Here is a 16,395-nt window from a genome sequence, read left to right on the forward strand (position 1 = left end):
GCCCCGCCGCCCCGCCGCCCCGCGCCCGCCGCTGCCGCCGCCATGGGCGTGCAGGGCTTCCAGGACTACATCGAGAAGCACTGCCCGAGCGCCGTGGTGCCGGTGGAGCTGCAGAAGCTGGCCCGGGGCAGCCTGGTGGGCGGCGGGCGGCAGCGGCCCCCGCACACGCCGCTGCGCTTGCTGGTGGACGCCGACAACTGCCTGCATCGCCTCTACGGCGGTTTCTACACCGACTGGGTGAGCGGCGGCCAGTGGAACCACATGCTCGGCTACCTGGCCGCGCTAGCCAAGGCCTGCTTCGGCGGCAACATCGAGCTCTTCGTCTTCTTCAACGGCGCGCTTGAGAAGGCGCGGCTGCACGAGTGGGTCAAGCGGCAGGGCAACGAGCGCCAGACGGCGCAGCAGATCGTCAGCCATGTCCAGAACAAGGGCACCCCGCCGCCCAAGGTCTGGTTCCTGCCGCCCGTCTGCATGGCGCACTGCATCCGCCTGGCGCTCATCCGCTTCCACGTCAAGGTGCGGCCAGCCGGGCGAGCAGGCGGACTAGGGTCCGCGTGGGCCGGGGGCGGGGTTGGAGACCGGAGCCGGGCGTAGGTCTGCGTGAATTTAAGGGGTCCTTTGAATTTAAGGGAGGGTGGGTCGGGGTTAGACTGGAGTTTGGGGGACCAGGGATGGTCCAGGGGTCTGGGCCTGAGTCCGGGTTTGGGGTTTGGGGCCAGGGGCCAGGCCTGGGTCGGAGTCTGGAATTCGGTTGGGGTCTGGGTCTGGGCAGGCCAGGGTCTGAAGTTGGAGTTGGGTCGGGTTTGGGGGTCTGGGCGCCGGGGACCGCAGGCGCCTCTCCCCTCCAGGTCTGACCTGCTGCAAAATGGACGCGCCGCCTGGAGCCCGGCCGGCTGCCGAGTGCCCGGGGTCTGGGAACCTCGGCTGCACCAGGCCGGCCGAGAACCGTAGGACCAGCGGATAACTGCAAGCTTGGAAGGTGCAGTGGCACTCGCTGCGATCCTGAGTATTCCTCCACACTTTGAAGCGGGCATAATACTAACCTGAACTTTTATGAGACTCTGGTTTTCGATTTTGGAAGGCTTGAACAGCAACAGGTTTTTTGTGGGAGCAAGTGAACTAGATGGCGACAGGAAGGGGTCTCCAGCCACTGCCTACTGCTGTCGCCCCGGTTCGACCTGGGCAAGGTCTGTGGAGTTGGCTTTCTCTTGAGAACGCAGGGCTAGGACCAGGTTCCCAGTCAGGTAACAGTATTTAGAGAAATTGTCGGATTTTTGTGTGTTGGGTTTCAAAGAATCATGGGATATTGTCAGTGCTATGATTTAGTCTGCGTGAAAAAGTCTTTGGTTCTGTGTGTCTGATGTGAAAAAAGTAGTCCAGGATCAGGCAAAGTCAGTGAATCAGAGTTTCCAGGATTTATTTCTCTCTGCACAGTAAGAACACCACCACTTTGGGCTGTGCACTCAGGTAATCAGAGCTTTGGCTGTCCAGCATTCTGCTCTCCTTTTGGCAGAGGGCTCCTCCCTGAACTCAGGCCAAGGAGTGCTTCAGGACCTAGTAGCCCGGGTAGAAATAAGATGCAAACCAGTGACCCTTGACTTGAGTTTTGATTGCTTCGTTTTTCATTGTTCTTCTTTTACAGTTCTTAGGGGGAGGCTGTTTTATTTTTCTGAGTTTGGCCACTCTGCCTTCCAATGTCTTTGTTATTCCTTTATTTCTGCTTGAACTGTGCTTGATCCCAAAGTTTGTGAAATTCGAACTTCCTGACTGCTCTTGCCTGTGCTGAGATGGTGGTGGTTAAGCCTAAAGTGATAGCGGAAGTCCCACCCCGATCCTAATGCAATTGGTGACAGGGTTTCTAAGTCTGCGGGTCGAGGCTGCTGGAAGAGCTGCGATTGGTCTGTGAATATGGCAGAGACCTAGCCTGCGTCCCTGGGGAAGATCGGGTGAGAGCAAGGGACTGCTGCTGGCATTTTCTGCCCTGGAGCCTGGGCTCTCTGAGAAGTAAGTGTAATTCCCTGATGTGATCCACTTCCAGAAGATGCTTTGAGTGTTAACACTTTTGTCTTGTGCAAAGATGGAAACTACTTACTACTGAAAAGACGATGAGCTTTTTAGTCAAATGGCTTTCAAAGGAACATCATAGATTTTACTTAGGATTAGATTCAGTGTTTGTACATGGTCTCTATCTTTTGAAAGAACTGCTATATACTTTTTTAGTTGTAAAATTTCTTGATACTTGTCTTTGTGCCCCTATAAATGTCTCACCTGCTAGGTGCTTAGAATTTTGACCAATGTGTGAGTAAGTAAGCAACTAGAATTAAGATGATTACTTCCATTTAGGTTTCTGGACTCAAGATATAATTGAGTGTATAATCACTTTGCTTTAGATAAACTTTGAATTCCTGATATAGAATCACAATATAATGTTAATTTTACAGTTTAACATAGTAATGACTCAATTCCCTGGTGTACACTTAGCAGGCAGGCTCACCTTTTTGGAAAACGCCTAAGAAATTTAGCTGCTAAAAATTTCTCAGCAGCCAAATGAGAGGTCAGGAAGTTTTGGTATAGTGATCCGAAAGAAAAAAAAAAAGCTTTCTGTTTCCTCATTGAAGAATCAACTTTTCTCCCTTGTAGATTGCCCTCTCGTTTTCAGATGTAATTCTGATAAGCTTAGTTACCTGTTTCTAAAGTCAGCTTGAGAAAAGGGTGCAGAGGAAAAGTCTGCCATAGGCAAGCACACCATTAATAGCAAGAAGTGACACTTTACAAGGGAGAGGATAGAAAATGCTATAAAAAGCACACGTAATTCTGGGGCGTCTTTAGAAACAAATAAGACAACCCTATTTCAGTAGCCCCTGAGGGGTAGTATGGTTTACTCCAGGGGGATGCTTTGGGGGAAAATGTATGTTCAGCATTCTCTAAGGAAGTGAAACAGCAGGTACTGTTTTATAGAAAAATGCCTATTAAAATGGTTAAGTGAATTAAAACCATGATGGCATATCACTACATACTTGTTAGAATGGCTAAAATAAGTAATTCCGGCAATGCCAGAATGCTGGCAAGAATGCTGAGCAACTGGAATCGTCCCACATGGCTGGTGGGAATGTAAGATGGTATGCCACCCTGAAAGATAGCTCCCTTAGTTTCTTATAAGATGGGTTTACCATATGATCCAGCAGTTGTACTCCTGGGTGTTTTCCTAATGAAACTATTACTCACAGAAAAACTATTTGATTGTTCATAGTAGTTTTGTTCATAATAGCTCAAACTGGAAACAACCAAAATATCCTTTAAGAGGTAAATAGGCTATGGTACCGTGCAATACTACTTAGCAGTAAAAAGGGAGAAACTACTGATACACGCAAGGAAGCCAGGCTCAAAAGGTATGATTCTATTTATATTACACTCTCTTGCAGACAAGGCTGTAAATGGGGACCAGATGACAGGTTACACGAAGGTGTGAATATAAAGGGACAACGGGGGGAGCTTTTTGAGGTGATGGAACTGTTCTGTAGCCTGATGGTTGTGGTGTAGCATGTTTTAAAAGCATAGAGCTATATATCAAAAGTAAATAAAAGTTAATTTTGTTGTATAATTTTTTTTTTAATTAAAGGTTAAGTAAAAATTGGCAAAGCAATTTACACAAGCATCTCACCATATATAATGTTGGGCATATGAAGCATTTTTCTTATAAAAATCTACCATTGTATTGGCCCTCTCCAGGGTTCTGTAAACTGGCAGAAAGGCTTAATTTCCTGTCAGCTTTGCTTTGAGAAATCTTTTTTGGCTTAGAAGAGTATGTCTTCACTAGAGTAATAATTGTATTTCTTTAACCATTAGAAGTTGGCCCACACATCAGCTAATTTTGTTCAGGTCATTAAATTGCCTGGCCTGAATTTGGCTTCTGTTCGTTGCGAGGAGCATTTCCTCTTGTGTGCCTTGAGTCATCATAACCTTTGAAACTTAGTGAGGACTGATGTTTACTTAAAAATCTTGGTGGCATTAAGTTCCTGGAACTTTCCTAAATGTTTCTGCCTCAAGACTTGTGGTGGGGTTGGTGTGCAGGTTTATAATGAAGTCCTTGTGTATTCACTGAGATCTCACATAAAGCAAAGCTGGTGTTTTAAGTCACTGGAAGAATGTGAGGTTAGCCTGTGGCCTGAGATCTTGTGGCGATGCTCTTTCTTTGTGTCCATGATGGGGGTAGAGGGACTACTCCGTAGGGCTCCAGTTCCATGCTAGGTTCTCTCTCATGATGCTGTCTCCTTTAGCCCTCAGTGTTTTGTTGCTAATTTTATATGGCAAGAAATGGGATTGCTGATTGAGCAGTGTCTGGGGAAAGGTAACCAGTAACCTCTTTAAGAGGGAAGTAGTGTGCTGAAGTCAGAGTTCGGTTTCATTGTGTAAGAATGCTATAGGGGTGTGCCTACCCGCAGTTCACTCTCAGGTCAGAGCTGATAGCAAAAATGCTTTTGCTAGATAGCACAGTTTCTATCCAGGAGACACTGAAAACTTGCAATATGCTTTTATTCTTAAAGATCACTGATTGATCAGGGAATACTTAGAATTCTGAATTGACCACATTATAAGTCAAACCAGCCATCCATTTAAAATACTCATTTAAAATCTGTTTTCTTCAAGTGTGCCAGTTTGGTGACTGGTTTATTTCATTTAGCCTAATGTCTTCAAGGTTCATCCATATTATAACACTGTGTCAGATTTCCTTCCTTTTTTCTGTCTGAATAATACTCTGTTGTATGGATGAACCACATTTACGTTATGGATTCTTGGGTTACTTCCCCTTGGGCTATTGTGAAATAGCCAAGTGAATAGCACTGATGAATGGTGCTCCTTTGAACATGGTTGTGCAAAAATCTTTTGGGCGCCCCTGTTTTCAGTCCTTTGGGATATGTACCCAGGAGTGGGATTGCTGGGTCATTTGGTATTTCTGTGTTTAATTTCTCAAGGAATCACCATACTCTTTTCCACAGCGGCTCCCTATGTATATTCTATATATCATATATTATCATAGTAGTTTTAGTTTTAACATTAATGTGATCACTACATTATTCAGCAATTTGCTTTCTTTCAGTTCAGTTCAGTCGCTCAGTCATGTCCGACTCTCTGCAACCCCATGAATCGCAGCACGCCAGGCCTCCCTGTCCATCACCAACTCCCAGAGTTCACTCAGACTCATGGCCATCGAGTCGGTGATGCCATCCAGCCATCTCATCCTCTGTCGTCTCCTTTTCCTCCTGCCCCCAATCCTTCCCAGCATCAGAGTCTTTTCCAATGAGTCAACTCTTCGCATGAGGTGGCCAAAGTACTGGAGTTTCAGCTTTAGCATCATTCCTTCCAAAGAACACCCAGGACCGATCTCCTTTAGAATGGACTGGTTGGATCTCCTTGCAGTCCAAGGGACTCTCAAGAGTCTTCTGCAACACCACAGTTCAAAAGCATCAATTCTTCAGCGCTCAGCTTTCTTCACAGTCCAACTCTCACATCCATACATGACCACAGGAAAAACCATAGCCTTGACTAGACGGACCTTTGTTGGCAAAGGAATGTCTCTGCTTTTGAATATGCTATCTAGGTTGGTCATAACTTTCCTTCCAAGGAGTAAGCGTCTTTTAATGCCATGCTGCCAAGTTGCTGCTAAGTTGCTTCAGACTCTGTGCGACCCCATAGACGGCAGCCCACCAGGCTCTCCCGTCCCTGGGATTCTCCAGGCAAGAACACTAGAGTGGGTTGCCATTTCCTTCTCCAATGCATGAAAGTGAAAAGTTAAAGTGAAGTCGCTCAGTCTTGTCTGACTCTTCGCGACCCCATGGACTGCAGCCTACCAGGCTCCTCCGTCCATGGGGTTTTCCAGGCAAGCGTACTGGAGTGGGGTGCCGTCGCCTTCTCCGAATGCCATAGTGTTCCATAATTTATCCATCTCCTACAAATGGTATGACACACATACTTGGTGGATCCAAGAGTGTGCACATTTTAAAAGCCTTACAAGAATATAGAGGCAACTTTGCCAGACCTTGAGATTTTTCAAGGAAGTCAGAAATCAGATTTTTATTTGAAATCATCCCATTTAAAAAACACCTTTGAGCCAAGTAAAATGGACTCCAGGCTAGATTCAGCTCTTAAGACACCGATTTGTGACTTAAGCACTGATATTTATCAACAATTACCACCCATTTCTAAACCTCCCCCCGCTTCTGGCCTTTTTTACGATTAAAGTTAGAGTTATCAAAGCCCACTGCCTCTTCTCTTCTGCCTTGTTGAACCCTTTTTATCAAAGTACTTCCATTTCCTGGAGTTACTGAAATATAACTTTGCATAAATGCCATAATTCTCCAGAACTTTTATGTTTTATTGCTGTTGTTAATTTCTAAGTTGTGTCCTACTCTTTTGCATCCTGATGAACTGTAGCTCATCAGGCTCCTTTGTCCATGTAATTTCAGTTTTCCAAGAACACTGGAGTAAGTTGCCGTTTCCTTCTCCAGGTGATCTTCCCAACCCAGGGATTGAACCCACATCTCCTGCATTGCAGGAGGATTCTTTACCACTGAGCCACCAGGGGAGTCTGTCTGTGCATAGTATCAACCTCAAAAGAGATAATATTGGGGATTATGAGAAGAGTATATAACAGAGAGGGCTTCCCTGATGGCTCAGTGGCAAAGAAGTGTGGGTTCAGTCCTTGGGTTGGGAAGATCCTCTGGAGAAGGACATGGCAACCCACCCCAGTATTCTTGCCTGGGAAATCCCATGGACAGAGGAGCCTGGCGGGTTACAGTCCATGGGGGTCTCAAAAGAGTTGGGAACGATTTAACAACTAAAAATGAAACTGCACATACTCTTTTGGCTTTTGACAGATGCCAGTGTACCCTTTTACTGTTCTTAAAGACTTGAGCAGCTAGTTTAGCTAGTTTTATATACTTAGAGACTATTTCTACAATATCCCATTCAGCATACAAACTGACTATTTTCATCTCTCATCTGGCCTCAGATTACTCACCTCTAGTGACTGTTGTAACTTCACTTTAGCTACCCTGGAGTTTGTTCCCCATGATTATCAGGAAGAATAATAAGACTTCAAACTGCATGCCCCCCGAGAACCTGACCACTACTGATGTATCCTGCATTCTTTTTTCACTTTCCACAATTTTCTCTTCTCCCAGTCTGTTCTGGTTTCACTTTTAGCCCTTACTGGTTTGAACCTCATGGTCACCCACTTCAAAGTTACACTTAACCACCCTAGAATCATCTTTGACATTTTTATCATTCCATCCTCCACTCCCCGCAGTATGACACGTCAGTTCTAGCCCAGCAGCCTCTCACAATTCTCTTCCTCATTTCTAGTATCCCCAACATGTGAACTCACCAAATTTATTGAAAAGGCCTAAGTGCCTTGCAAATGTGCTGGTGGGTTGTAAAACCGAATTATTGGGTGTTTATTGGCATTTAGAAAAGTTGACACAATAAAATAGAATAAAAAGTAGAATGCAAGACATATACTAAGGGTAAATATCATTATATTAAATTGTGTCTTTACTGTGGGTGTTAGTCTGGATTGCCTCTGGATGTGTCTGGGCCCCCACGCCTGGTGTCAACAGTGGAACTCCTCTTGTACAGTGTCAGAGCAGCCTGCAGGGTCGTCAGGTGAGTCACTCTCCTGGCAACGACTAGAACGGAACCCTTAATCCAAACTTACTGTTTAGGCTTTTAGACCCTCCTGCAATCTGAGTCCATTCTACCTTCTGTCATATTCACAATTCTATTATACTTTTAAAATGCTCCCAACCAGACTGTTCACTGTTTCCTAACTGCTGATGTTGGTCCCTCTTGTCTACTCCACTTTTGCTTGTTAGAATTTTACTTCTACCACAAAGCCCATCTCAAAAGCTTTATTATAGCTACCTGTGTGTGTATCTCTCCCACTAACTATAAGCTGCTTGAGACTGGGGACTATTTTTAGTCCTCCTGTATATTTAGTATAGGCATTCAGCTTGTTAATTATATATTTGCCTTGTTCTATTTATATAGGCAGACAAATGTAATTATTTTCTTTTAAAACCTGGATCAATGGCCATTAAGTAAGATTTATTTTCTCACCTTAACTTTCTTATACTCTCTTTTCTGACTTGTTCCTGATGATGATTCACTCTCTCTTTAGCAAATATTGAGTGCCTGTTATAGGCCAGGCATGGAGGAGTGAATATAACAGAAACGAATGGAATCCTTTAAGGTGTTTAATGGAAGCTGGGGCTCCTTTTCCCCAGGCAGTGTTTGGAACTTTGTTTGATGCCATAGGACAGTCTGTTTAGTCAGTGAAGAGTAGTGAGTAGTTCTCAACTGGGGCTGGGGACTGGTGGTTTTGACAGTGTGTAGACACATTTTTGATTGTCACAACTGAAGGCATTTCAGCTGCAGGCTAGGGATGCTGCTAAATGTTCTACAATGCGCAGTTCAGCCCCACAGTAAAGAATTACCCATTCCCAAATATCAGCAGTGCCAGTACTAGGAAATCCTGGTGATAAGAAGTCAGAGAATTCTAGGCTTTGGGCCTTAGTAAAGCCATATAAATGTTTGAAACAGGAAGAGAAGTAATTAAAAGGAATTGCAACTTAGTTTTCTAAATAAGATACATAAATATACATACCTTCTCTCTAATATATTTCTAGACCCACGGTGCTCTTCATTTTGTTTTATACAATGAGAATTCATACAGTGGACAGGAATTAATTAAAACATGCTACACATTCCAGTCTTAGTAAGAAATTGACCACAGGAATAAATGCCTCGTAATATGAAGAGGAGTTACTTCTTTTTTAAAAATTGAGATGTAGTGGGCATACAACATTATATTAGTTTCAGGTGCACAGCATAATGATTCATTATATTTATATATTTTGAAATGATCACCACAGTAAGTCTAGTTAACATTCATCACCATACATAGTTATACTTTTTTTTTCTTATGATGAGAAGTTTTAAGCCTTCTCAGCAACTTTCAAGTATACTGTGCTTAGTCTCTCAGTGGTGTCCGACTCTTTGCAACCCCATGGACTGTGTGTAGCCCGCCAGGCTCCTCTGTTCATGGGGATTCCCCAGGCAAGAATACTGCAGTGTGTTGCCATGCCCTCCTCCAGATAGAGATGACCCTTGAATAGCACAAGTTTGAACAGTGCAGCTCCACTTATATGTGGATTTTTTCTCAATAGTAAATATTACAGTCCTACAGCCAAATCTGTGGTTGGTTGAATCAGTGGATGCAGAACCATGGAAGACTAACTATAAAGTTATACACAGATTTTTGACTGTGTGGAGAACTGGGGCCCGTCAACACCTCCCTCCGGGTTGTTCAGGGTCAACTATAACTGGAAGTTTGTACCTTTTGATTTCCTTTACCTATTTTCTCAACCCTCACCCTAGGAAAGTGATACTTTAGGATTTGAAAAGTTAGATTTATTTTCCAGTGGATTTATAGAAAGAATTTTATAAATAGAACAATTAAATATAAATGAATCAGAGTTCAGCTAGAAATACTCTAAAATCCTGCAAATGTCTCTATATAGCTGACATCATTTGTTTTTTACTTATGTTTATATTTTCTCAAAGAGTCTGCCTAACAACACTATTTTCTCTAGAAAGTAAGTCCTCTGATGGATGACGACCATTATTCAGTCCCCTTTGCGAGGCAGTGATAGCAGAAAGATGGTAGAAAGTTTGTGTTCAAACCCAGAGTCTTGTCATTTCATAGGTAAGTAGTCTCAGCTTGGTCACCTGGCGCAGACGCTTTACCTTTGAGTAAACTCTTTATGCTGCTTAATTTAGGAGTTGTGTTGAAGAATAAAAGGGGTGACTGCTTAGGGTAATTGGCTGAAGTTAGCCATCATTTCTTCCTTCTTACACATGACTTCTATCAAACCTTGTTTCTAGGCATCTTAGAACTAGTGTAGAGTTGAATTTGGCACACTGATTTATCTGCAAAGGTGATGGTGAATCTGTGAAATTAAGGATCTGTGATCTAGAAGCGTGTTTCTTTTGTACCCTGGTTACTTGCCTCCCTCTTGTCTCTGGAATAAATTTATTTCTTTGGAAAAATTGAAGCTACCCTGTTGATATTAGGCTAAGTATTGTGGGGAGATATACTGAAAGGGATATTACTGGAGGGTTGAGTTTTCATGGCTCTGGAGTGTACTGTTCATCTTCATGAGCAGGAGTGCCAGCCAGTCCAGACAAGGAGGGCCTCACTTGACTGTTTGGATAAGCATAGGCTCCATGGGTTTTCAATCTGCTGTACTTAAGTGGGGGCTTCCCTCATGGCTCAGACAGTAGAGAATCTGCCTGCAGTTTAGGAGACCTGGGTTTGATCCCTGAGTTGGGAGGATTTCCCTGGAGAAGGGAACGGCTCCCCACTCCAGTATGCTTGCCTGGAGAATTCCAAGGACAGAGGAGCCTGGCGGACTCTCATCCATGCGGTTGCAAAGAGTTGGACATGACTGAGTGACTTTCACCTTCACTCCTGTGAACCATACCTGTGTACTTTAAAACTTTTAAATAAAAGAGTTTGCAGGTGTCACCCCTTTGAAATAGATTGCATCCATCTGAGATTCATTTTTCTAAATTCCAAAACTTGAATATTGCTAGGAGTTAATGGAATCATTAGATTAATATAGTAGGCTGAATAAACACTGAATACAAATGATGTTGGTATTTCTACATTCCTTTTATCATTTTATTATTTTAAAAATTTATGAAGTTTAACTTGCATTTCTTTTATGACATTCACTCTAATTTTTTTAAGCAGGGAAAGAAAAGAGTTTTCTTAATTGAATAAGCATTGAAACAGATTGCAGTTGCATCACAGACAACATGCTAAAGAGATTGCAAAGAAGAAATCTCACCCTTTTATGTAAGCTGGCAGATATTATACATTACATATATACTGTCATTACTCAAAGAAAAGATAAAATTTCTCTTGACAAGTAGGAAGTTGTGTCTTGGCACCAAGTGCCTAGGTTTCCTGAGAAGACAGGGAGATGGGGTGCCACTCTCTTTTTATCATTATATATTTTTATTGTTTAAATTGTGATAACCTATATAAATAACAAAAGTTTAACCATTTTACCTGTTTTTAAATGGAATTAAGGCTTCCCTGGTGGTGCAGAGGTTAAAGTGCCTGCCTGCAATATGAGAGAACTGGGTTCGATCCCTGGGTCGGGAAGATCCCCTGGAGAAGGAAATGGCAACCCACTCCAGTATTCTTGCCTGGAGAATCCCGTGGACGGAGGAGCTTGGTGGGCTACAGTCGCAAAGAGTCGGACACGACTGAGCGACTTCACTTTCACTTTCACAAACTTCCCTTGGGTATATGCAGATGACTGATTCCAAGATCCCCCTCAGATACCAAAATCCAAAGATGCTCAAATCCCTGATGTAAAATGACATAGTACAGTGAGTGCAGTCAGCCTTCCATATCAGTGGATGCAAAACCACTTTCACACTGTCATGCAGTCACTACTGTCAGTCTTCAGAACTTTCTCATCTTTCCCAAGTGAAACTGTGCTCGTTGAGCACTAACTTCCTGTTCCTCTCTGCCAGCCTCTGGCAGCCACCATTTTACTTTCTTGTCTCCATGAATCTGACTACCTCATATGAGTGGGATCACACAGAATTAATTTTTTTTTAACTGCATTTATTTCACTGAGCATAATGTCCTTGAGGTTCATTGTATTGTAGCATTTGTCAGAATTTCCTTCCTTTTTGAGGCTGAATAATAATGTGTTGTGTGGATAGACCCCATTTTGCTTATCTGTTCATCTGTCAGTGGACACTTAAGTTGCTTCTACTTCTTGGCTATCATGAATAGTATTGCTGTTAAAATGGGGGTGCAAATATCTGTTTGAATCCTTGCCTTCATTTCTTTTGAGTATATGCCCACAAATGGAATTGCTGGTTCATATGATGATTTTATATTTTGAGATCTGTTATACCATTTTCCTTAGCAACTGCATCATTTCACATTTCCACCAGCAGCGTGTGAGGATTCAGGTCTTTCCAAATACTCACCAATACTTGCTTACTTCTCTTTTTTTCTTATAGTAGCCATCAATGGCACCCCACTCCAGTACTCTTCCCTGGAAAATCCCATGGACGGGGGAGCCTGGTAGGCTGCAGTCCACGGGGTCACTAAGAGTTGGACACGACTGAGCGACTTCACTTTCACTTTTCATTTTCATGCGTTGGAGAAGGAAATGGCAACCCACTCCAATGTTCTTGCCTGGAGAATCCCAGGGATGGGGGAGCCTGTTGGGCTGCCGTCTGTGGGGTCGCACAGAGTCGTACACGACTGAAGCGACTTAGCGGCAGCAGCAGCAGCAATGAAGTTGAGAATCTTTTCATGTGCCACTCCCTTATTTTAAAAGAAATTGATTTTCCTTGCTTAAGACCACTGTAAACAATTCTTATAGAATAACCAAGAGCTGTGTAAGGTAAAACACTTTGTTCAGCCACAATTTCACATTTCCTGAGGAGGAGAGATTTACTTTTAGAGACATTGCTAATGAAATTGCTCTTTAAACAACAGTAAAATCTTCCACCAAATTGGCATTGACTTTCATGTTCTCACTTTTCAGCTCTACTTGTTCAGTTCAGTCACTCAGTCGTTTCTGACTCATTGTGACCACATGGACTGCAGCTTGCTAGGCTTCCCTGTCCATCACCAACTCCCGGAGTTTACTCAAACTCATGTCTATCGAGTTGGTGATGCCATCCAACCATCTCATCCTCTGTTGACCCCTTCTCCTCCTGCCTTCAATCTTTCCCAGCATCAGGGTCTCTTCCAATGAGTCAGTTCTTCCCATCAGGTGGCCAAAGTACTAGAGCTTCAGCTTCAGCGTCAGTCCTTCCAGTGGATATTCAGGACTGATTTCTTTTAGGATGGACTGGTTTGATCTCCTTGCAGTCCAAGAGACTCTCAAGAGTCTTCTCCAACAGCACAGTTCAAAAGCATCAATTATTCAGTGCTCAGCTTTCTTTATAGTCCAACTCTCACGTCCACACACGACTACTGGAAAAACGATAGCTTTGACTAGACGAACCTTTATTGGCAAAGTAATGTCTCTGCTTTTTAATATGCTGTCTAGGTTGGTCGTAGCTTTTCTTCCAAGGAGCAAGTGTCTTTTAATTTCGTGGCTTCAGTCACCATCTGCAGTGATTTTGGAGCCCAAGAAAATAAAATCTCTCACTGTTTCCCCATCTATTTGCCATGAAGTGGTGGGAACAGATGCCATGATCTTAGTTTTCTAAATGTTGAGTTTTAAAGCAACTTTTTCACTCTCCTCTTTTACTTTCATCAAGAGGCTCTTTAGTTCTTCACTTTCTGCCATAAGGGTGATGTCATCTACATATCTGAGGTTATTGATATTTCTCCCGGCAGTCTTGATTCCAGACTGTGCTTCATCCAGTCTGGCATTTCGCATGATGTACTCTGCATATAAGTTTACATAAGCAGGGTGACAGTATGCAGCCTTGATGTACTCCTTTCCCGATTTGGAACCAGTCTGTTGTTCCATGTCCAGTTCTGACTGTTGCTTCTTGACCTGCATACAGATTTCTCAGGAGGCAAGTCAGGTGGTCTGGTATTCCCGTCTCTTTCAGAATTTTCCACAGGTTGTTGTGATCTACACAGTCAAAGGCTTTGGCATAGTCAAAGCAGAAGTAGATGTTTTTCTGGAACTCTCATTCTTTTTCGATGATCCAATGGATGTTGGCATTTTGACCTCTGGTTCCTCTGCCTTTTCTAAATCCAGCTTGAACATCTGGAATTTCTCAGTTCATGTACTGTTGAAGTCTGTCTTGGAGAATTTTGACCATTACTTTGCTAGCGTGTGAGATGAGTGCAATTTTGCAGTAGTTTGAACATTTTTGGGCATTGCCTTTCTTTGGGATTGGAATGAAAACTGACCTCTTCCAGTCCTGTGGCCACTGCTGAGTTTTCCAAATTTGCTGGCCTATTGAGTGCAGCACTTTCACAGCATCATCTTTTAGAATTTGAAACGGCTCAACTGGAATTCCATCACCTCCACCAGCTTCCTAAGGCCCACTTTACTTTGCATTCCAGGATGTCTGGCTCTAGGTGAGTGATCACACCATTGTGGTTATCTCGGTCATGAAGATCTTTTTTTGTATAGATCTTCTGTGTATTCTTGCCACCTCTTCGTAATCTCTCCTGCTTGTGTTAGGAGAGATTAAGACATTTCTGTCTTTTATTTGTGCCCTACTTTGCTTGAAATATTCCTTTGGTATCCAATTTTCTTGACGAGACCTCTAGTCTTTCAGTTCTATTGTTTTCCTCTATTTCTTTGCATCCATCACTGAGGAAGGCTTATTTTATCTCTCCTTGCTTTTCTTTGGAACTCTGCATTCAAATGGGTATATCTTTCCTTTTCTCCTTTGCCTTTAACTTCTCTTTTTTCTCAGCTATATGTAAGGCCTCCTCAGACAGCCATTTTGCCTTTTGCATTTCTTTTTCTTGGCGATGGTCTTGATCCCTGCCTTGTGTATGGTTTCACAAACGTTCATCCATAGTTCTTCACACACTCTATCAGATCTAATCCCTTGAATCTATTTGTCACTTCCACTGTATAGTCATAAGGGATTTGATTTAGGTCAAACCTGAATGGTGTGGTGGTTTTCCCTACTTTCTTTAAGTTTGAATTTCACAATAAGGAGTTCATGATCTGAACCACAGTCAGCTCCCAGTCTTGTTTTTGCTGACTCCATCTTTGGCTGCAAAGAATAAAATCCGTCTGATTTCGGTATTGACCATCTGGTGTTGTCCATGTTTAGAGTCTTCTCTTGTGTTGTTGGAAGAGGGTGTTTTCTCCAATCAGTGTGTTCCCTTGGTAAAACTCTGATAGCCTTTGCCCTGCTTCATTCTGTACTCCAAGGCCAAATTTGCCTGTTACTCCAGGTATCTCTTGACTTCCTACTTTTACATTCCAGTCCTGTATAATAAAAAGGACATCTTTTTTGGGTGTTAGTTCTAGAAGGTCTTGTAAGTCTTCATAGAATTGTTCAACTTCATCTTCTTCAGCATTAGTGTTGGGGCATAGACTTGGATTTGTGTAATATTGAATGGTTTGCCTTGGAAACGAACAGAGATCATTCTGTCATTTTTGAGATTGCAACCATTTTGAGTACTGCTTTTTGGATTCTTCTGTTGACTATGAGGGCTACTCCTTTCCTTCTAAGGGATTCTTGTCCACAGCTGTAGATATAATGGTCATGTAAAGTAAATTCACCCATTTCCATCTACTTTAGTTCACTGATTCCTAAAATATCGATATTCACTCTTGCCGTCTCCTGCTTAACCACTTCTAACTTACTTTGATTCATGGACCTAACATTCCAGGTTTCTAAGTCAAATCTACAACTGGATGTTGTTTTTGCTTTGGCTCCATTGCTTCATTCTTTCTGGAGTTATCTCTCCACTCTTCTCCAGTGCATATTGGGAACCTACTGACCTGGGGAGTTCATCTTTCAGTGTCCTATCTTTTTGCTTTTTCATGCCGCTCATGGGGTTCTCAAGGCAAGAATACTGAAGTGGTTTTCCATTCCCTTCTACAGTGGACCACGTTTTGTCAGAACTCTCCACCATGACCTGTCCGTCTTGGGTGGCCCTACACGGCATGGCTCATAGTTTCATTGAATTAGACAAGGCTGTGGTCCATGTGATCAGTTTGGTTAGTTTTCTGTGATTGTGGATTTCATTCTTTCTGACCTCTGGATAAGGATAAGAGGGTTATGTAAACTTCCCATGGGAGAGACTGACTGAGGGGGAAATGGGGTCTGCTTGAGACAGCTCTACTTGGGTAGGTAGTAAATAGCCTGAATAAGTCTTACCCATCTAAATAAAACCTAGCGTCTAGAATTCTTTGGATAAAGGTCAGAGCCTGAGTTTTTTTTTTTTTTAATCTCAGAATTTAGCTCAACTTATATCCTCTTCTGTTCAGGTTAAGTTACATCTTTTAAATCTGGCGGTTGGTTGGAGGATGTGTCACCTTATTCCTTGAGCTTCTGAAAATTATTCTAAAGAAGAACCACATAGGGTATTTTTTTCCTTTGTGTCAGAGAACTTAGGTCCTGCATGAAAAGCCATGAACAAGCAGATCCTTTCTCACAGAGCTTACTAAAAGTAAATAGTAGCTGACATTTGTTGAGTGCTTATTTTTTGTGAATGATTCTGAGCTGTTTACATGTAATAATTCATTTAATCATCACGGCTACCCTCTAAGGTAGGGGAGTACTATTATTTTTATAGATGAAGAAATGGAAGTACAGAAAATAGGTAATGGAGTTCACCTACCTGGTGCCAGAGATAGAAAA

The 16,395-nt window shown here is 42.8% G+C and overlaps 1 protein-coding gene across 1 annotated transcript in view; it reads left to right on the forward strand.

Annotated features, from left to right (window-relative positions):
• The first annotated feature begins 42 nt into the window (after positions 1–42).
• FAM120A (family with sequence similarity 120A) overlaps positions 43–16,395 on the forward strand; it is a 117,472-nt gene continuing 101,119 nt past the window's right edge. Inside the window, exon 1 of the mRNA XM_040245618.1 lies at positions 43–516. Coding sequence (XP_040101552.1) covers positions 43–516 — 474 coding nt within the window. The remainder of the gene's footprint in view (positions 517–16,395) is intronic.

This window comes from Oryx dammah, unplaced genomic scaffold (genome assembly GCF_014754425.2).
Source record: "Oryx dammah isolate SB20612 unplaced genomic scaffold, SCBI_Odam_1.1 HiC_scaffold_1, whole genome shotgun sequence".
In the NCBI taxonomy this organism is placed as follows: Eukaryota; Metazoa; Chordata; class Mammalia; order Artiodactyla; family Bovidae; genus Oryx; species Oryx dammah.